This window comes from Oryzias melastigma, linkage group LG6 (genome assembly GCF_002922805.2).
Source record: "Oryzias melastigma strain HK-1 linkage group LG6, ASM292280v2, whole genome shotgun sequence".
Lineage (NCBI taxonomy): Eukaryota > Metazoa > Chordata > Actinopteri > Beloniformes > Adrianichthyidae > Oryzias > Oryzias melastigma.
The window spans coordinates 25,463,874-25,487,320 of NC_050517.1; the positions used below are offsets into that span (position 1 = coordinate 25,463,874).

At 37.6% G+C, this 23,447-nt stretch overlaps 1 protein-coding gene across 2 annotated transcripts in view; it reads right to left on the minus strand.

The window, feature by feature from the left end:
- The window catches only part of kiaa1549la (KIAA1549-like a), a 119,129-nt gene that overhangs the window by 71,379 nt on the left and 24,303 nt on the right, over positions 1 to 23,447 (minus strand). For both annotated transcript variants that reach the window (XM_024282030.2, XM_024282029.2), the window contains one exon: positions 3,881 to 4,534. In XM_024282030.2, coding sequence (XP_024137798.1) covers positions 3,881 to 4,534 — 654 coding nt within the window. The remainder of the gene's footprint in view (positions 1 to 3,880; positions 4,535 to 23,447) is intronic.

A 23,447-nucleotide genomic window follows, 5' to 3' on the forward strand; every position in this document is an offset into this window, starting at 1 on the left:
TGCCAGCTGTCCGGCATTTGTGTCCTCATACCAAAGCTTGACACAATTGGTGGCTCACTAAATATGTATCTATTCTTCTAGCCTTAGTACTTCTATTTTAACTGTCTCTCAAAGACACCACCTTTCTTTCAAGAAAAGTGACAAAAAAACACCACAAAGAATCTTTGTAAATTTGCCTCTTTGATTACTTGTTTGGCCAACCAAAGTCCCACTTCTTCAAACATTATAAAACCTGAAATTTTGTTCAGGCACGGCTTTTGGCAGTTCTCATAAATCTAGATCCCTAACATCAGGAAGACCAACACTCAAATCCCACCTGTCGGGTGGTGTGTCCCGGCTGTATTTTGTTTGTCATTTCATAAAACGGCCCATTTAAGGGTTTCAACTGAAGGTACATTAGGAAAAAGCTTTAAGCATCCAATTGCCCAAGAACTACACATAAGTCATTTCGGCAAATAGATACAACTCAAAAGCTTTAATACTCTGCACTTTTCTAGGACCAAATTGGCCTGAATATCTCCCACTGTGAGCTCTAACTGCATAACCCCCTAGTATGTTATGCTCACATCCAAGCCAGGGTACATGTGGTGTGGTGCATAGCAATTACTGGCCTTTTCTACATTATTAGCCCACCATCTCCACCCCCTCACCTCTGAAACACTCATACCAGGTCAGTGAAACAAATCTTGAAAAGTTGGGAATTACAGTCCAGAAGTCTACTTGACTTTCATTAATATTAACGATTTTTAATTAATCAAATGTGACATAAGTGTGTCTTTGATTTTGTTTGCTTTCTATTTTCTAATCAATCTATTTCATTATGTCTGTAATGAGTTTGAAAATGTTTGTGTATTTTCCACAATCTATGCTTGAAATAAACCCAATCAATCAATCAAATCAATCAGCAGATATAGCAAAAACCTCAAAATACATAGCAAACCATCTGGAACAATTACAAGAATGCAAATAATTTAAAGTAATAGATGAAATGTCCTCATCAATTCAAACTTTTTTATATAAACCACTTTTCATACCAAAATAACTCAAAGTGAATTGCAGAATAAAAACATTTTTGTTATTTTATTTAATTTTTGCATTCATTTTGCATGTGATTTTCATCAAAGCCAATGACATTTAAGTCTAACGAAATGTTCTATTTTTTACTTCTCCATGTTTGTCATGTGGGCCAAGATCCTGGAATGGGATCACTATCATGTAAAGATTTTTCAACAAAATATCGACTTCTGGATTATCTTATATGAGAGAAATCAACATCTATGTGTTGGTCTGATCTCTTTTCTCTGCAGTTAAACAATAAAAAAAAACCCTGACATAGAAACCCAACATGAAACTAAACTGGATGTGTTACAAGAGATAACCCTGACTGGATTTATATTGCTCCCATACTTCTTTCTCTACATGAATTTATAAAATCTTAACAATATTTGACTTACAAATGGGGCATTAAAAATGCACCATCCTCCTGCAGAAGCCATTCTTTGCTAGAAAAGACTCCTAACATGCACACACAATGAGAAGAAGCACTGCTTTTTCAATGCTTCTACTGATTCATTTGAATCTAAACTAAAAGAAGGAGCTATTGGATCATAACAAACTGGGAAAAAGAAAAGGAAAAGAATGTCATTCGAACACTAACAATGAGAAGCAGATTTTTTTGTTTCAAATATAGTATCTGGTTTTAATGTGAAGGAATTTTATTGACACAGGCTGGTTTAATTCTCCTCCTTTCTGGAGTAAAATAACATGGATGAGAAGTGAAATGAATACAGGGGAGATTGATGATTTTCAGACAGAGCTCCTGATTCGATCGTCTCCCCGCTATGCACAATGGTTCCTCGATTATTATGTTTGTGAGGTGAAGTGATAGGACAAGAGATGCTTTGCAACAGGAAATTAGCTTCTGTTCATTAAACATTGATGGACGAATTACCTTGTTGATGATGATACTGTGATGATAAGGTGACAGGAGGCGATGAGGCATGGAGGTGGTGAGATGGAACAGGGGGAGCAACACAACAAGAATGATGAGATGAGATGATGGAGTTATGATAGAGGTAATGACAAAATGATGGAGAGGACTGTAATGGAATGAGGAAGAGGATGACAAAGACAAAGCTGTTTTACTAAAATGTGTTTTTAAATATTGTTAAATATCAATCAAAGCCCTTCTTTTCTTCAAAAAAGCTAAAGCCCTACCAGAAATGTAATAGATCATAAGAACCTAAAAAATAAAAACGACTGAAAGAAAATTGTGCTTCGAAGCTTCAACTGATGTGTTTAAAAACCAAGACCACTGTGACTTTGCCTGGGGAGCTTATGAGATGTGTGAAGTTAGTTGGAGCGTAAACATCATTGACATATTCAACAGAAGTATTCCAAACATGAAAAAAGGAAAGCATTTCAAAAATCCTAAAGACTGCCTAAATCCAAACATTTTCCAAATCTGCCTTTTTACTAAGAAACCATTTGCTTGTCTGCATGTTTTGTGTCTGCAGATAAAGGAAAAAGTAGATCCGCATTTTTTTTGCTGGTGATATTTCCTGAACAAACAATGACCCGGTTAGCCTGGAGCTATTCTCCATGCATGCAAAGTGATGGTTCTCCTAATGTTTGAATTCTTGGGATGTGTTTATGTTGTGCAGCAGATGCCTCTGCGTTTTTGTGCAAGTTTATTACTGTGCATTTATAATAAATGCCTTATTTAATGTTAACCTGGAGGAGAACAAACTACACGTGCCTTCCCTAAAAAGCTAAGAAGAAAATTCTGCTAAGATGTTTTTGTATATAACAGGTTTTTTCTATTGTGGTCATTTAATGACAGCTTTAGAAAAGTTGTTCAAATAAGTATTTGTTTGCTTAAAAGCTTACATTATATGGTTTGTGTCTAAATCTAAAAATAATCTTTTGAATTTTTAAGATTTATTTCAGCAAATTAGACTTGATTACATCTTATTGATGGGACTGCAATACAAAAAAAGATTACAAACTGGAAGCTAGACATATTGGTGATCAAACAAAGAAAGAAGCTGATGCAAAAGTGAAAATCATTTGCAAAGTTGACAACTTATATATTTATCTTTGGAAAGTGTAATTACAATAGTTTAATTTATAACAGTTTAACTAATAAATGTGTTTCCATCTATAACAAAATAATTATTAAGAAATTATAATGAAAAACTACTTTAAGCACTTCAATTTTTATGTTAAATTTAGCCATTGTCATTAACCTATTAATAATATATGTCACAAAAATAGACATGAAAATTAATTAAAGGGTGCAGATATGGTACCATTTCTAGTAAAAATTACTAGATTAGTCTTTTACAACTGTTGCTCAAACATCTGACATTAATTTTCCTATTAACACTCACACTTCAGTACTCACAAAATCTGAAAATAAGAACTAAAATAGACTTAAAACTGGCTTGAAACACAATTCAATTATTGTTATTTTTAGAGAAAGCTTTTCATGCAAATAAAAGAAAATTAAAATTCCTATAGAAGAAAGCAGAACCAGTGTTGAATCAACCTATTAAAAACAAACAAATTAAGAGCCATCAGACGTGTATTTGAGTGTACCAGTTATTTTACATACCAGTATAAAGTTAGAATGGATCATTTAAAATATTTTTTTGCTAAGTGTCATTTTTTTTGAGGTGTTACTAGATTTTTTTTTAACTGAAGCTGTTCAAAACTCCTGTTTTATCTTCTTAACCATAATAAAACAAAAATGTACCAAAAACAAAATCAATTAATGTTCTTAATATATGTTCTCCATCATTAAAAAAAATTCCACAAAAACACCTTTTTGGCCAGAGTGGGTCTTCAGGCAAAAACATTTCTGTAAAGAACGACATACCTAAGCTGATGTTGCTGGCGGAGATGTTCTCAGCAACCACAGAAACATTGACAGATGCTTCCGTCTGACTCCCGTTCACAAAAGCTGGGGAAGAGGAGGACGAGGGCGAAGTGGAGGAGGTCAAAGCGAGCGCTTTAGCTGGAGATGGTGATGAGGCCTTAGATGCCACTGAAGACAAGCTTTTGGTCCAAGCAGCTTTAGACAGTAACCCCAAAGGCTTTGCTGCAGCTGGCGCCTGCAGCTCTGCTGTTTCTGACACAACCGTGAGGACTGAGGAGAAAGCCGCTTGCTCTCTTTGGATTTCTCCACCTAACTGCAGATGTTCCGGTCCAGACCACTCAGCCGGGTCTCTACTGGGCCGGTCACTCTCTTTTGTTTCCACAGACCTCCAGCCCGCTTCTGCCCAAGCGCCAGTTCCTGTCACAACCCCCATCTCAGCAAAAGCTTTGTCCTTTTCCCCCGTGCGAACTGCCTCTGTTTTCGTCCATACGGCTGTCCCCGCCTTGGCAAACACCTCAGACCACGGTCCAAGTGAGGCATCGGAACCCGATTCTTCTCTGTCTTCAGTCCCAGGAATCGAGGTGGGACTGGACGGTGCTCCAGGCTCCTGAGGGATGTCAGCCCCCCGCAGTGACTCATAAAGGCCTCCTTCAGCTGAGGGAAACAGAGAGAAGCAGAAAAAAACAAATTATTAGTGAATAAGTAGAAATAGACTTTAATTAGGAGTTGTAGGCAGCAGCAAGAGGAAGAAGTTTGACTCATTAGTCCCAAAGGCCAGACAGTGACATCATGAGCGCCTCTGTACACCTACACTGACACACATAAGCACACACAGCTTGAAATCTCAAATCATTAGCCTTCATAATGCTATCGCAACTGTCACACTGCCAAGAGATTAAAACTTACTCCACCGCACTTGTGCTCTAGAGAAAATACACGCTTCCCTGCATATGATTCCTCTCCCTCAGATTTAAAAAACACTGTAATTGTAGAGGAAGAGTAATAACCTCAAAAGTGGGTCACTTATGGATAAAGCATAGGGATTTAATTTAGAAGTTCCAGGATAGATAAATTAGGACAAACATCGCCTAATCAGCTGAGATTCCACGGATATTAATCTGATCCTCTCAGTTAAAATATTCCTAGAATAAACGCGCCAGCTAAATCCCAGTTCAAGCCAACATGAAAGAGAATAAAACATAATTGCAGGTTATTTGTGCCATTTTTCCTAAGATAAACACCAAAAGGAACATGGAAATAAAGCAGAAGGCTGCGTCATAGATTTCCGCTTCGGCCTTCAGCGTTTTGTAAACTGTCTTTATCTTCTGAAAAAAAAGCCTAAAGGTTTAGCACACTGAGACGATTATCCCATCTAATGCATTCGGCCTCAAAGGCACCTTGTCTTAGTGGAAATGAAAGATGAATTTTAAAAAAAAATCAAGGTTCTTATTGCATGTCTATTTGTCTCGACATGCTGAAGGTTTCCGGTGTTTCCAGGCTGATGCTGAGTATCTTCTAGTTCCCAGCAAAAAGCTGTGATTACATGGAGGCAAATACAGGACAGACTTTTTTCTATTTAGGCTGCAATTGTGTTAAGCATGCATGTGTGTGTCGCGCTCTTCCCACGCTTCCCAAGTCTCTACAGAGGATTGGTTAATTAAAAGACGATGATTCTGAGCTGGAGAGGCTTTGCAGAACAAGCTCTGGGATTAACTGCTGCACATCCTCTTGAAACCTATTATAAATCACCTAAAACATCACACTGGTAACTACCAGCACCAAGCATTCTGTTACTTCTTTTTACAATGCAATTTCGTCAGTGGTATTAAAAGAAAAATTTCATTCGGTGAATTTAAATTTTTAAGCTTTTCTAGCCTCAGATTTATTTATCTGGGTTCTGAGAGTCAGTGTACGGTGACTCTCATACGGTGCGTGCTGCAGGTATTTGGGTTGTCTGGCCCGTAGAGGGTCATGGACAGAAGCAGCTGTCTCATAAAGGGAGCGCAGGTGTGTCTTACAGTTCCATAGAGGTTTGTACGGCCACCTTAAGTGACGACATGAAAATTGAACATATGATTGCTGTGCGTGTGGAAAGTGTATTGTGAAGCATTTGCAAGGTAATGGAAGTAGAAAACACCCTATTTCACACTTTAATCGTTAGGAAGGTGTGCACACTGGCTCCTTACCAATTGCACAAATGCACATGCACATGGTGTGTGCAGGTGATACATAAGCGCCCCAAGGACGTCCGAAGGATGTCCACACAAACTACACTCTGATTTTTTTAATTTTTGAAATTATAACAGTCAGACTGCAATCCAAGGAGCCAGCGCTTAAAAAGAAAAATCTGTACGACACACCAACATCTCACCTACTTTACACTTGTACAGGTTTTTGCTTCAACCTGCCTGTCACCCGCAGTATGCCCATAGAAAAATGCGCATGAAGATTTTCTCTCTGTGCACTCATAAAGTAGCCAACGACCTTGCAGGCATGTCCCATATAGGTTTGACCATTTTTTCCCTGCAGACAGCAAGTATAAACCCATAAGGGCAGTAAACTTACTGGAGCTCATGCCCCTGATATTGGGTTTCCCATGACAGACAGGACCTTGGCGACAGGGACCAGCTTAGAACCCCCTTGATGAGTACCCTACAGCATGATGCAAATACATCACCTTGGATTGGTGTCACCTGGGCAACGCTCCAACCAATTCTGGGGTAGGGCTTGAAAGAGAGCACCTTGTGGCCTGGACCCTTCTCATTAAGGGCCCCACCCTCCACCCCCTTCACGGACCCACCACTTTTATTAGAACTCTAAAGAGCCCGATTCAAATTAAATAAAAATGCCGCAAGTACTGAAACATAATTTATCCATGAGATGTACTTTTTGTTCAGAACGAAATAAATCAGATTTAAAAAAAAATATAGTGGAAATCTTGCCATTTTCAAGTAAAAATACATACAAATTAGCATCTCTATGTTTTTTCTTGCTACCGACAATGAAGCTGACCATAATTTGGGAAAAAAATAAACTAAAATTACAAAAAGTGATAAATATAATCTGAGCAAATAAAAAGTATGGTGCTGTCCAATGACCATGGAAGTATTTTTCTTCAAAAAGTTACTTGAGTAAATATCACTATTTTACACAATCACGTAAAAACATTTGGCTGGGAATTCTTTTGACATTAAACTTGTTTTCGCTTCTCCTAGTGTGATCTATTAAATTAAACTCAGACAAAATAATATAAATATGCATTTGAAAAAGAAAAAGAAAAGAAAATTACCAAAATACCACAGAAAAAGATCTGTTTTCTGGATACTCTTTGTAAAGGAAGACAATTTTTTATCTAAAGTTCCACGATCCTCCAATGTTCAAAGAAATACTCACAATGTATTTTAATGGGAAAACTGATCATTAGTTGAGAATCTAATTTGACTCCTTTGCTCTCAATGTTGAGCTTAAGCACACATTCTCAACACTTACTGATCTAATTGTGACATTCTTATGTTTGTTTCATAGCTGCCTAAACATCAAAAAAGCTTCTTGCAGCCCCTTTCTGGAAAGTTGTAGTTCCACCACGACAGAATGACATCTCAAAAACATCATCATACTAAAGAGGAAGTAAATTATCTAAAAGCAAGGATCTCCTTCATCAAAGCCGTCATCTCACCGCACTGCCACAGATGTTGTCAGACTGCTAACACTCATGGGAAATTTCAAAATGCCTTTCAATGTTTTCAAGACTTCTCAATATCTTTCTATGAGTCATACAGACTCATACTCATTTTGCTGGATATTTGAACATGTTTATACTACTTTTCCTATAGTAGCTTAAAAATAGTTACTGGTTTGTCATTGTTATTTCAATTTGTCTTTAGTTTTTGTGAGATTTCACAAATAACAGAACTTTTGTGAGGATTTGTTGCTAAAAAAAAAAGAAAAACCAACTTCTTAAGCATTTAACACCAGGGTGTCGCCGACAACACAAAATAACAGGAAGTGCTAATAAAAAGTGTTGCATGTTGGCGCAAAGCTGCTTTTCTTTGCTTAGAAATATGTTGAAATTAAGGAAATTGTGCAAAGTGGTTATTCAAAGGACTTCATCTCTGGAGCCAAATGAATGATTCTAAAGGATTAAAAAGAAAGAACCTATGCCTGCGTGGCTTCTCGGTGAAGCATCCAGACGTCTTACGTTTCGACAGTCAGTGATGGTTTGAAGTGCTATGTCTTAAGCTCGTGTTGATCTACTGTGTTTTCAGAAAATGGTCAAAAAGTTCTAGAGCTTTTCATGCTGCGCTCTGCTGACAAACTTTATGGAGACACTTATTTTTACCACCAAAGGCACCAAAAAGTACCAACGTTTTTTAAATTGGTTCAAGTTTTTTGGTTGGTCTGGTGTAATATTCAAATTTTCTAAGATGGGGTGAAAATTAAAAGAAATAAAGGTTGGAAATATTTTAATCTTTCTAGCAATTCAATGTAAATATTTTAAAGGAATTTTGGTGGCAAAGTTTTGCCAAAATTCTTACCATTGTGAAATAATAATTGAAAGTTTGGCTTACTATCTTTAAGCAAAAGGTGTCCCTGCCCAGTGAATTGTTACCCTACGTCTTCATAAATATACACTCATTTTAACTGTTTCATAAGAAAGTAATTAAATATTGAAATATTTAGGTGTTCCAAGATTGTGACATGATGAGTTAATTAAGGAAAGCAACATTTTGAGATTTAAACATAACTGAGCAGGAAATGACACAGATGAATGTAACAGTTTTCATGAGAACGGATGGATCGACCTGGGGTTGTGAGTGTGATGGCAGTTAATCGGGTTTTCTCTTCCAACCGTTGCCACCTGTTCTGGCTGAGAGGAGCATATGCGACCCTGTCACTGAACTTGTGACAAAACTCCAGGAAAGGGGAGCTCACTGAGCGCAAATGTGAGCAGGATGGATGGAAGGAGGTCTAAACGAAGAAGGAAACTGGTTCAAGATGAATAAATACGGACCACACAAAACCTGACCGCTTTCAAGATTTTTTCTTTTTTTTTTTAAAAAAAAAACATACAGGACATTTGTTCTGTGTGAGGATATTAGGCTTATAGCAGATTATAGAAATGATGCACAGAGCACAGTGGGCCCATTAATAAGGCTTTAAACCAGATTCATATTTTGTTTCAACCATGGGTCGTTGCCAGCTGGCTCGGTTGATGCCCCACTGTGTGTCTGTAAAGGCCGGCACAATCCTGGAAAAGAAGATGTGCTGGATTGCTGTTGAAACAATTTAACTGTTTTTAAATAAAAGACATATTTACAGTTTCTGACCTTTTCTTTGTTTTGTATGTAAAAAAAAACACATATTTGAAAGATGAGTAGTAAAAATCTGGTTTAAATGAACCATTTTTTTAAGTAGGACTATTTCCTCAGTTCCACTGTTTTGCTGCACAAACAGAGCCTTTGTGGTAAGAGTAGGAGTTCCAGCCAAAATTACCAACATACCAGAAAAGACTCAACGCTCAGCGGGTAGCAGGGGGTTCTTAGCCAGAGGATTTTGTCCAACACAAACCATCCCACAGGATGGACACCAGTTACTGTTTCCTGTAACTATTCAGAGCATCCATCTGTCCGTGTGGAGGCAGAAGACAAGTTGAATTTAGTTTTAGTGGTGGGATTGAAAGGTATCAACATGATTTAGCTGTTAGCATGGCAGTCCTGATCTTTACCTACAAAGGCATTTCACTTTCACTTTCGCTTTGCTGTGGCTAAAAGGAACAGCTTGTTGTCATGAGCAACAGATTTCAGAAGGCAGATTTGTCATGATTTACGAGTACATTATCTAAAGAGACACTAAAATATAAAAAAAATACTTTGAACCCATCTCATCTGTTACTAAAACAGAAAAAAAGAGGAGAAAATGTGCTGTTAGCGAGAATGTATCCTTCTGTTATTTGCATAAAAACATTTCACTAAAATAATTTTATAGAGACCATTTTTTATTCTCTAATAAGGAACAACATTTGAAAAGTGTAACATCCTTTTCTCGGGAATACTTGTGAGAGCTGCCAAAGTGTAAAAAATGCCTGGCAACAACATTTACCAATGGTGTGAACTCACTGCAGATATTCACATGAACAGAGACAAACAGAAGAGTACAGAGGAGTGTAACGTCGACGAAAACGAGAAGATTTATTGTAAATCTGTGACTACATTAAAAATGTATTAATTAATAATGTATGGATGGACATACTGAGGTATGGATACTTCCCGTAAGTTGATGTAATTTTTGTTTTGTGGGTTTTGCTTTGAGAGAACCTCGGTTGTAATTTGGTAGCTTATAAAAAAAAAAAATCAAGTTAATCTAAATGTATTGTTTCTGAGCAAATAACAGCTACAGTAGCACACAAAAAGATTCTGCAATATTTTAGTATTTTACTCATAAACTATTCATAATGATCAGACTGAGAAGTTAAATCTACACCCTAAAAATTATCAAAGCCTTTTTTTCTTGTCCTTGACCTTGGTTTAAGACACATTTAATCAAACCCAGACTGATCAATCTTTTGGACTCTTCCAGGTTCCTCCAGATATGTCATACCACTTATTTCATCTTGACAGATTGCTTCATATTTCTGTGGCGTACTTGATGTTTGATCTTTGCTGAGTTTTGAATTCTGTTCAGAAAATGTAATAAAGACGTAGAGTTCCTTCAAATAGTTACAGGACCCATGGATGTACCTTCCAAGGTCGGTCAATGCTCACAAGCTTTTTCTAAAACATTCTTTTCCAGCAGTCCAGAATCAGGCTATGATGGACATTTTCTGCTTATTTTTAAAATGTGATTTTATTTTGTCATTTTTTAAATCACTCTTTAATAAAATTATATGAAGAACTGTAAATGTTATTAAGCTACAGTAAGAATTAGAAAAAAGACCTCAGCTCAAATAAAGAATAGAAATTGAAAAATATATAAATTCAAGGTAATATTTCTGACGGTATATGCTGTATGTTCGATACTGATGTTTTAAAAAATGCAGTGTGCATTGAGAAAAGTGAACTGAATAAAACTATTGATTGTGATGAATTCTATGCTTTTGACAATGATGTTTTTAATTATAATATGCTGCCATCTTTAGCTCCAATAATCTATACCGAAGCACAAAATCTAACATACTACGTCTTGACTTCAAACGCTGCGGATTTGAGAGCGGATGTCATTGCGTAACACTGTTGCAGACCAAACACCTGGAAATGGCACTTTCAAATGGCAGAGGCATTCATCACTAAAGGGCAACACAACCCAGCACGCCTCAAAGACCGCTCTCTGTCTGCAGGGGGTTGGGAGGAGCGTGATAAAAAGATCAGAGATTAAGCCAGGATTAGATTTTAATGTGATAAAGAATATTTGTTTAATGTTGATGGGATTATAATCCACAGAGGCTTCTGGTTTTGAACAGGTGATAAGTGTGGACAGATCGACAGCAGGACGTCATAAAAATGCCACAAAAATGTGTTTTTGTCAACATTAAAACCCCGCCATCTTTGGTTAGCTACAAAATAATGTTTCTAAAATGCGTTTTCAGCCTTTAGTGTTGCACTGAGGGACACGCTCAGAGCTCCAGCCCAACATCATCAAGATCAAAGAGAAGAATGAAGGGGATTAAACAAAAAGGAACTTTGATCCTCAGAGATTTTGTCTGTTGAAAGGAACTCGGTGGACCTCATTCAGCTGTTAGATGTGAACTTTATAAACCAAAATAAAGTGAAAGTGAAGCAATTTACTTCTAAATGCCAGATCAATCAGTGCATGAAATGGGGACTCAGAAACTGAACCTATTTGAGGTAACAGAAATCACCCGCGCCGCTCAGCTTAACAACAGAGCTGCCACTGATGCTGGGTCTCCACAGCAACCACAGGGATGCTGTCACCAGGGCAACCGATAAAGAAGGAAACCGAGCATTGTGTGTTGAGCGTATCTGCCTTGACTGTCATGTACGGCTGGGGTTTACAGAAGCAGCAGGATGAGCTGTAATAAAGTGAAGTGATTCTATCAGAACCGGCGCTTTATTAATTTCACACAACTTTGGACTCACAGAGCACAGAAAAATGACTTCATGTCATCTCATAAACACATAAAGGTGTGATAAAATTTAACCACAGGAAGCAGGTTTTGTTGTTTTTACCGCTTTCAGTTTTAATAAACAATAGGATCACAACAAAACGGGGGTAAAGTTAGGTCTCTACTAAAACAGCTTCCTATAAGAGCCAGGCATCACCTTAAATGTCAGAATAAAATGAAACCTTGACAGTAAGGGCCAACATAGTCAAAAACTGAATAATAGATCATCCCATAAATTGTTTATTAGTCTATAAGGATAAAAAGATAGAGGGCTGTTTGGCACCATGAACACAGCTGGCAGCAGAGCAGGAATCCACCTTATCTGCTTTCATATGAATCTATCCTAATTAAGCGTTTTAACAGTTAGGGACACTTTTATTGAGACGGGTCACTAAATGACTGAGTTCTGCCTGAAACTGAGTAAATGAGCCAAGGAGTATATTTAGACATCAAGCAGTGGGGCCTTCTGTTTGATGTGGATGCCAGCAGCCTCAGTCGGTTCCAGCCCACACTGAGAGGGGCACGAAGAAAAAAAAAAAATAATAATAATGATTCAGACCCCCACCCCAAGTACTGTGTGGAAAACCAGGATTCATTGTGAGAGGAAATGGAGACACGTCTGTTTTTTTACTCTCAAGATAAAACAACATTCTATAATTTATCCAAATGTGTCTAAAAAAAAAAGACATTTGACATCACTGTGATTGTCTTTCTCCTGAACTAACAAAACAGAAAAAAACCTAATCGCGACCTAAAATGACGTTTTTTTTTTTAACAAATTCTGCAGGTGGGCCCGTGGTGGTATTTAGAATCGGGAGGCATCATTTTTTCACGCCACCCAGTGGCTGCGGAGGTTAGAAAGGGGTAACATTTTTTGGCAACCAAACAAGTTTTCTGTAAAAGCTGACATCGTCCAGTGTCAGCTGATGTTGTGTTGATTGTTCATTTGTTGTGTTGCATACCCTGTAATTGTTTATTATCTCTTTTTGTGTTGTGTGTTTAGGTGTGTTGTGCGTTTGGTTGTTGTGTCGCCTGTTCTGTTGTTGTGTTGTGTGATCTTTTTCTGTCTTGTGTCATCTGTTTTTGTGTTGTTCATTCATTTGTTCTGTTCGTTGTTCTTTTACCTTCTTTTGTGTGTATTTAGTTGTTTCACCTGTTCTGTTGTGTTGCGTATTTTTTTTTGTCTTGTGTCATCTGGTGTTGTGTTGATTGCTCATTTGTTGTGCTGCGTGTCCTGTTGTTGTGTATTCTCCATCTTTGTGTTGCATGTTCAGTAATTGTGTTGCTTGTTCAGTTGTTGTGTGTTTTCTGCTTTTGTGTGTGTTGTGAGTGGTTGTGTCACCTGTTCTGTTTTTGTGTTGTGTGATTTTTTTTTGCCTTGTGTTATTAGTTGTTGTGTAATCTTTTTTGTCTTGTGTCATCTGTTGAGTTGTTTGTTCATTTGTTGCGTTGCATGTTCTGTTGTTGTGTTGTATGATCTTATTTTTTGTCTTTAGTCATCTGTTGTGGCGTTGATTGTTCTTGTGTTGCTTTAAGCGCTAAAGTTTCACTTTAAAAATGTATTTTTTGTGTTTCAGCGTCACATTTTAGTTTTTTAGGTCTCTAGTTGTTGAAAACGTTTTCTCACTATTCCTGCATGTTTTTGTCTCAGAGGAAGTAAAACAGTCTGAGATAAATCAGAACGGATTGAGGCGTTTCTTTGTTTATCACAACAGAGGAACACAATGTTCTTTACGTCTACAATTCTAGTGACAAAGACGGAGGCGTTTGTAACAAACAGAAACTGAGAACCTGGATGAAGGTTAGGAAACATTTTGAAAACTACTTTGAGATGACAACAGAATGGATGAAATGCGATTTTTCTATTTAATTTTGGATTATTGCAGATTTTTCATTCAAATAAAACAAGGTTCACGACATAAATCCAGACATGACAGGAGCCGGACACTGCATCAGATTATTGCAGATTGGATTATGGAGTTCAAAGTTCAAAGTCTTGAGTAGATCGATTGTAAATGTACAACAAATGCAGCTTTGCTTAAATCCAAACAAAATTACATTTTACTGCACTGTAACTCTTTGCATCCCTTAATGTTTTACCAAAAATAACACCAAAAATACAACAACACATCATACTGACCCTGTGGAAATGAGAAATTGTGTCCAGTTCATGACAGTCAACTGCAGTCTCTTCTTTTCTAAAATTTGTAATTCTAGTCTTACTTCAAGATGATATTGGTCTAGAAATAAAGATTTTTAGACTGTTGTACTGCCTAAAACATGTGTCAAAGTCAAGACCCGAGGGCCGGATCCAGCCGTCAAGTAAATATATCCGGCCCTCCAGATCATTTTATTTTATTGTTATTAATGTCCCGATGTTATCTTGCTCTTATTTCTACTTTGTTTATAATTTGATAATGATAATAATAATTTTTATATTTTTATGGAGAGTAAAATATTGAAAAGTTATTTAAGATTTAAATTGATTTATTCTGGAATAATATCCATGCCTTTTCATTACTCAAAATTATGCTAAACAAGTTTCATTTTTTAAGTTTTAAAAATGCAGTTTTAGTGTGTTCAATAAATGTTTATCCTGTTCGGCCAACGACCTCAGAGGTGTGTTTTGGATTTTGGCCCCCTATGCGATTGAGTTTGACACACATGGCCTAAAATATGATATATTTTGTAAAGAAATTTTATAAATATACCTAGTTTAAAGATAAAACTTTTTCTGAGCAATACATTATTATTTTAAAACATTATTACCAAATACCATAGCAATTTACTTGAATATAAGTTTTTATAGCTAATTTAAAAGTCTACTAAAGTCCAAAAAAGGCAGGTTATCACAACTTATCTTAAGAAATTTTACCTAGATGAAGTCTTGTAGCTTTATTAACAATTTTTTTTCACTTATCACAGCAGGAAAATGTCATGTTCTCTAGATTTTTTTTATTTTACAAACCAATAAAAAACATAAAACGCTGAGTAAAAACGCTCCTGGACAGCAAAAAAACAAACAAGAACTACTAAAAAAAATAAATGCAATAATTAAAAAAAACACCACATGGGAGGCAGAAGGCGACATCTGAGCCGTGGCATCCCCGAGTCCCGAGTGACGGGCCGACGCAGTCATGTGATTCTCTCTGAGGCTCTCAGTGGGTCAGCCAGTCTAGCATAAACACCACAGGAAGACATCCTGTGTCCGTGCACGTTCACACATGCACAGCTATTTATTCAGGGAATAAACATCCCAGCCCAGCGCATGCAAACACATTCAGACTGTCAAAAACAGACACATTCCTCTGCAGCGGCACACACAGATGTGAACAGACGTGTTCACAAAACACTGATCGACCCTCATTAATTCTTCTGTCTGTAACAAAAAAACGCTCTGCAGCAACCAAAACACAATCATGATGCACAACTGGACATCAGCACGACAAAAACTGAAGCCGTTTTTCATACTGAACTGAATTTGGGTTTCAGGAGAGCAGAAAATGCAAATAAAGCTAAGATCACACAGATGTCACAGCAGGGCAGACAACGCGGATCTGATCCACACAGGAAAAAAACAAACCAACATGAAAGCAAGAGGCTTGACTTGAACATTTCTGACAGCTTCCTTCCACATCTCTAACCGAGCTGCGCTGCAGCTGTGTACAAACACGACAGAGCTCAGGCTGCAAGCTTTGGGTTCTGCCCCCGGTGTTAAAACACTCCCAACACCTGCCCAGCTGGCTCAGGACCACGCTGCATCCTAACACCTCCCATCTGGACACTTCCTGAGAAACACACAAAATATGATTCAAACTGCCTAAAATCCACTTAGACAAAAAAAGAAGAGGGAAAACAGCAATTAAAGAGGATGAGTTTGTCTTCCCAAAAGATACATCAAAAGATTTTTACAATAAACTAGAAGGGAATTAATTCCGTTTTTCAAAAATCTCTTTTTTTCTTTTGGACTAGAACATTTTCTTCTATGGAACTTCCTTTCATGGAAGATATAAATAAATGTGTGTGCCACATAATTAGCACTAATTGTAAGCCTCAAACAAACACAGCACAGACATGCAGCTCAGGGCTCAGACAGAGTGTTGACTTTGAATTATAATTGTAATAAACTACATTCAAAGAGGAAAAACTTCTAACTTCCTCCATAATGAAAGTTTGCAACCACATAAGCATTGACTTATTTCACATAATATACTTTAATCTGTTTTAATGTATATGTATATTAACTAAAGACCCTATGTAACTTGAATACTCTTTGTTTATAAGTTTGCAGCAGAAAAATACATCTCTGTGGAAACACTACTCATCATGACTTGTTTTAAACTGAGGGATTTTTAGGTTTCATTATGACCATTTTTAAACAGCCATAGTACAAAATGGTAAATTTGTGAATACAAAGAGCCTAAAGGGAAAATATTAAGGGAACAGATGAATATGTACCTAACAAAATGAATTTGGCCTTCAAGGTTTTTTCCGGAACCTTTATTGGTAGTTTTACCCTCCATATATTTCCTCAAAGCTCTTACAATTATTCATCATATCTGTGTTTTCTCCTTTTATAAAATAGATTTTATAATTTTTTTATTAGAAAATTTAAAAAAATGAATTTATTAAAGTTGTGTAATTGACAAATGTAATACTTAGTTTTAATGTAATTAATTGACAAAAAATCTATTCCAAACAGTTAAAAGGAAATTAAAGTAAAAATTTAAAAATGAATAAATGTTCAATAGGGCTGGGTATCGCCAATATTTTCAGAATCGATTTGATTCAATTCATCAGACCCTGGATCAATTAGATTTCAATTTTTTTTCTCAGATTCTTTCGATCCACTAATTCAATTCGATTCAATTCAATTTTGAGTTTACACGGTTTAAACATTTAGACACATTTGCTTAGAAATACATTAATAATCCATATATATATACGTTTAGAAGTTATTCCTATCAATCTGACACAGTTCACATACTGTAACATTTATTAGTGAAATTATAATGAGATTGTTAATACCATACAATTTCCCAAGGATTCTCAAACAGAGAAACTCCAACAATTGTTCTGCCTCTCCTGGAGGGCGTTTCATTTTGGCCACTAGGTGGCGATCATGCAATAGCATTATACCTTATTCCAGGAGAAGAAGAAAGTATGTGCAAAAAACGGTGCTTCAGACCACATATAGTTACTTTAAAAATATTTCCTTAAAAGATTTTGTGAATGCCTGTGAGTAATTAATTAGTAAATTAGTTAATTAGTAATTAATAAATTAGTCAGCATTGTATGCTGAAGTCGACTGAGCGTTGGCATTAGCCGTCCTAGAGAAAATCCCATTATACTTTAGCATCAAACTAGCAGACTTTACTATTATGTGTCGATCTCTACTTTTATGGATCGATTATTGATCTATTAAGCTTAGACCAATGAAGATCAATTTATCCTTTTATCAACCCAGCCCTATTTAAAAGTGCAGCAGTTTTGGAGAATCACTGCTCATGTCTGCTGATTTCAATATTAATCCTTTGTTCTTACTATTGAGATTAGTTGATCCTGCTGTTGGCATAAAAACTATTCAGAATGTTTACTTACAGTGCCAGAAAATGTCTTTTCATAAACTAATTTGTCTCTGTATCAATGGGCCAAATGCCTTTTTTGTTTGTTTATTGATGTGCTAATATGCAATATAAAATTTTTAAAAAAAGGTGACAATACAATTAAGCACACTGAAGATCATTAACATAAATGAAGACAGCTGAGGACAATTACTAACTTGAACCCGGTGTGACTGTGACAGGGGGAACACACAAAACCTGAGAACAGAAAATTACATTTAAAAAAAGAAAAAAGAAGAGAAAACAAAAGACCAAAATCAACACAAAAATTTAAAAAAAGAAATATGTATCTTTTCAGTGCTTTTTTTTAATTTATTTTTTGGAACCGAAAAGATTTGAACTGAATGGCCAGTCTTTACATGGGATGAATCACAAGCAGTGTGAGTCACGGTGTGCTTCTTGTTTATGTAACCTGTTAAATCTGCGTATCACAGCTTTTCATAGCAATAAAAGACAAAATATGCTCATCCTGAATATTAAATGTGTCACAAAAAATCAAATAAAATGAAAGCAGGAGAGCTGTATTTGTACGGCTTTGTTAAATTAAAGTGTGTGGTTTTATGTCTTCTTTTACACGAGTAAACAGGCCAAGAAGAAATGACAAAAACTACAACAGGCTCCTGTTGCCGGAGTGATGCATGTGAAGCCACAGAACAGGTTGGGTTTGAGGTAGATAAAAGGTTCAGTATGCTTTTTCAAGTTTAGCCCACAGTAAGCAGCTCAGATCAATGCTCGCCTGGCTGTTTCAGCATAAACTTGCTTCCATGCTGAGAGAGGACTGCCAGAAAAAACATTGAAGGAGCTCTGGATTTGCTGTTTGAGAGTTCTGAGGCATTTTAAAACTTTAATATTTAACAACACAGCTGCCCTCTGATCTACTTTATTTTCATTTCTTAAAAGACTTGCCAGAAATCTAAATAAAGAGCAAGAATAAAATTTAAATAAAATCCCATCATCTGAACTTGTTGCTTTTCATTGGTTTCTGGAGGCCTGCAGTCTTCCTGCGGCCATCACTGTCATGTCAGTGAAGCACAAAGAACTAAAGGCTGCCGACGGGATCATCAACATCACAGGTGTCTGCTACACATTGCAAATACACTGGAGTGAGAGCCTAAATATATGGAAAGAAAAGGGGTTTGCAAACAGAAAAAAGAACGCCAATGGCAAAAAAGTATTTGAAAGCAAAGTGTTTGCAGTTCAGTTTAAGTTTGAATTTCATGCAGAACCAAAACGAGAAACTAACAAACAGCGAGGGGTTGTTTGCAGACACAAATTCTGCCTGACCTGTTTAGTGTTCACACTTGATTTGTTCCATGCTAGAGTCCAGACAACCTCGGCTTGGTTCTAGGGATTCTCCACAAACACAAATGGAGTCAGACTCTTTTTGGTGCATAGCTAAAGAAGTTACAACTACCCTGACAGGTACAGTAGGTAAAGGCTGTTGGCGGGTAAAAAAAGGGGAAAATTGTATGGTGGCCAGCACAAAATAGCAAGGTCATAGACCACTCATTGAGCCTCTTTAGGCATCCTGTGGGCAACAGGTTGTAGTGAACACACAAGGGTAAGTAAGTAAGGGTGAAGTAGGTGAGATGCAAATATGTCAAACTAATTTTTCTTTTTTGTAACTCCCCCAAATCCTGCCCACTTTGTAAGAAGGCTGTAAGTGCTGTTAGAGTGATAGGTATGCACTCCATTCATGCAGCATGACTGTTAGAAATTAGGATAATAGGCAATCAGAGGGTAGTTTTCGTGGCCATCCTAGAAGCGTCCTACATGCACTTACGTATCACCTACACATCCTGTGCATGAGGCATTCAAGTGCAGTCAGCAATGGGCTAGTATTTGCACATTATTAACAATTAGAGCAAGGCATAAGGCCACCAGCATCACCTGTACGTCAAAGGGCGTCCAACTTACATTTATATTACAAATACACTATATTACCAAAAGGATTGACTCACCTGCTTTGACTCACACACGAACTAAAGTGTCAATATGATGTTGATACACCTTTCACAGCTATTACAGCTTCATTTCTTTTGGGAAGACGATCCACAGGGCTGAGGAGTGTGTTTATAGTAATTTTTTACCATTCTTCCAAAAGCGCATTGGTCAAGTCCAACACTGATGTTGGTGGAGAAGGCCTGGCTCTCACTCTCTGCTCTAATTCATTCCAAAAGCTATGGGGTTCAGGTCAGAACTCTGTGCAGGTCAGTCCAGTTCATCCACACCAGACTCTGTCCTCCATGTCTTTATTAATCCTTGCTTCATGCACTGATGCACAGTCACGTTGGAAGACGAAGGGCTCACTCCAAAGTATTCCCACAAGGTTGGGAGCATGAAATAGTCCAGAATGTTTTGGCATCCTGAAGCATTCAGAGTTCCTTCACTGGAACTAAGGGGCCAAGCCCAACTCCTGAAAAATAAGCCCACACCATCATTCCTCTTCCACCAAATTTCACACTCGAAATGTACCGTTCTCCTGTCAACCTCCAAACCCAGACTTGTCCGTTAGATTGCCAGATGGAAAATCGTGATTCATCGCACCAGAGAGCGCGTCTCCACTGTTCTAGAGTCCAGTGGCGGCTTGCTTTACACCACTGCATCCGACGCTTTGCACTTGATGACGTGTGGCTTGGATGCAGCTGCTCAGACATGGAAACCCATTCCATGAAGCTCTCTGTGTACTGTACTTGGGCTAATCTGAAGGTCACATGAAGTTTGGAGCTCTGTAACAATTGACTGCACCTCCTTGCAATATCCGCTTAGCATCCGCTGACCCCTCTCCATCAGTTTACGTGGTCTACCACTTTGTGGCTAAGTTGCTGTTGTTTCCAGACTCTTCCATTTGTTATGACAGAGCTGACAGTTGACTGTGGAATATTTAGGAGTGAGGACATTTCTCGACTGGATTTGCTGCACAGGTGGCATAACCCTGAGCTCTAAGGAGCGGTCCATTCTTTCACAAATGTTTGTAAAAACAGTCTGCATGCCTGAGTGCTTGGTTTTACACACCTGTGGTCTGGCAAAGTGATTAGGACACCTGATTCTGATCATGGGGATGAGTGAGCAAATATTTCTGGTAATATAGTGTACTTTAAGATATCACACAGACAACAATATGTTCCATTTTCATGACGTTTCTTAAGATGGCCACACAAGCCTCCAGGGAACTGCAAGACACAGCTGCATTCCCTTTAAGATGCAGCTCTCTACAACCTTCCAGGGGCTCACACAACCCAAAATTCTGCAACACCCTACAGGCCCATGTGGCTTTATGTGACTAAAGCTTAACTGCTGGTGTGACTGACTAGCCCCAAACAGAACTTCTTGCGAGTTAAAGGGAAATCAAATCAAATATTCGGCTGGGGTGGAGGCGGATTGACTCCTGCTCAGTTAGACCCAAAGCGGTGTGAGCTCGCTCCACGTTCCCTCCAGTGCTTTGACCCGCAAGTAACTGCAGATTTAAAATACAGCTCCAAGTAACCGCAGAGTGCCTCTGCATGAATGAAATCCAGTAAACATGATTTGCTAAATGATTAATGTCACTTGAACATGACTGACAGCAGAAGTTGCTGCTGTTTTTCCAGCGTTTGGCTTTGCCCACAGTCCCGCAGCTCAGTCACAGCCAGCTGCACATCTGGACCAGCGTTGATGTGAAGCTTGGGGGATAAAGTTGTTACGCTAAGAATCATTTTACAGAGAGTTTGTGATCTGAAAACACTGGAAACAGAATCAGATGACTCAGTTAAACTAAAAGAGAAATGTCAATCAAAAAGTTCCCGCAGAGCCTTTATGTCTCTGTTTGCGTCATTACGTGTGTGATTTTAACCAAAATCCATCCCGTGTCAATCCTAGGAGACTAGAATTAATAATACATGGTAAAACGATGAGCTACTTGTCGGCAACGCACCGCCAGCTGTAATCTGGTGATTCCTTCAGCTTCTCTGAAGTTAAATTATTAAGCAAAAAGAAAATTTTAAATGCATTTCATAAGATGTGAAGAGGTTCACTCATACTCAAAAAACTTTAAGGTCTTAGCTTTACGCAATAATATTAATAGACAGAGGAGATCTTGACAGCTATTTTGCATCAGCAACTTTGTTCAGTTGCTCATTTTTCATTGCTCTCTGAAAAATATTCCAACACCAAAAAGTGAAGAAATTTCTTCTTTTTTTTATTTTGTTTAGCTTCATGGAGATTGTGCAAAATATGGAATAATAATATCAAAAGGACAATGCAGCCACTGATTGTTCTGTTTTGACTGAAAAGAGGGCAAGAAGAGGCTTGGCTGGCCTCCATCACAGCTTTCACTTTTATCATTCCATTATTATTTTACAGTATAAGGCACATGCATTTCAAATTTCATCTTCTGAAACCACTGCTAAGAAGCCCAGGTCTCTGCATCATCCTGCTTTTATTATGGAAACGAGCTTCATGTTGCTGTGGGACATGAGGGCAGCAGAGGTTAAATGATTCTCTATTATATAATGTATTCTAATCTGCTCCCTGAACCAATGATTAAGATGGCTTTTCAAATGACAGATCTATACCAGTTTGACACTGAAAACCCAATGAGTTAAAGTGCATCTTCTCTGTACAGCTCTTCTTTCATAATCCTGTAATGTTTGTGTACAAAAAAATGAATACATATAAAAGATGAGTGTAATAGCAATTAGCAAAGACTTTTCATTTTGTTTTGTTTTTTTAGGCCATCAGCTAAATTTAAGACAAGTCCTTTAATGGATTCTAGAAAAACCTTGAAATCACAGGATTTTCAAGTTTTTTAAATACATTTACTCTTTCACAGTTCATTTGAGGCTGACAGCTTTGCCACCAGGTAGTAGCCTACTTTCTATACATATGTACAATCATGCAGAAGTCAAGTGAAAATCATTTTTTTTCTGACATAGCCTGAACCTCACATTTTTAAGGTTTGTCATAAACCTTTGACAGGACAGATGCTAATCAAAGGATTTCAATGGTTGGAATACTCAAATTAAGAGTGAAAAATAAGTAATCTTTCATAACACATAAGGGTGTAATAGGTGAGGCGCAGGTGTGTTGTACGGATTTTTCATTTTTTTTCAGCCCCTCCAAACCCTGAGCACTGTGTAAGGGCCCGTTGCGCGGTCCATATACTATGGGCGTCCAATGGACACACATATCTCACACACTCTGTGTGTGCAGAATTAGCGTGCGGTCAAAAGGAACCCACACTCATACCTTACTGATGACTAGAGTGTGGCGTAAGGGCGTCACTCTAGTGCGTGTAAATTACATAATTCTTACAAATACTTCATAGTACACTCAAAACACGCATGATGATCGTTTGTAATCACTCATATTGTAGGGGTCGCACGGCCATCGGGGGCAGAATCGCCTCAATCATCTGCAACTGGAATTTTACGGCAGTAGTGCAGCAAATCTCTTTTTAACACTGCAGATGATGAACATTTAGCTGAAAAAGTTATAGGAATACCTATGTCCACACACAGGGACAGAGAGGCCAAGAGGTAACTATAGAAAACAAAGCAAGTTACTGGAAATATATATTTTATATCTCTTATCTTGCAGTACTAGAGAATGCAATTCACCCCTTTTTTTTAATTATCTTTTTTTGTTTTCGCCTTTGTATTCCTCTCTTCTGTTTATTGGACGAACACACCGTTTCCTCCTCTGCCTTTCATCTGCTTGCGTGTTTTCAGATGCCACAAGTGTATGAGCAGCGTTCATGTCAAAAATAAACTCTGTAGACGATTACGTTGCTTGAAAAGTATAAACACCTCTCAGAAGTTCATCACAGTTATCGCAGACAGGAAAT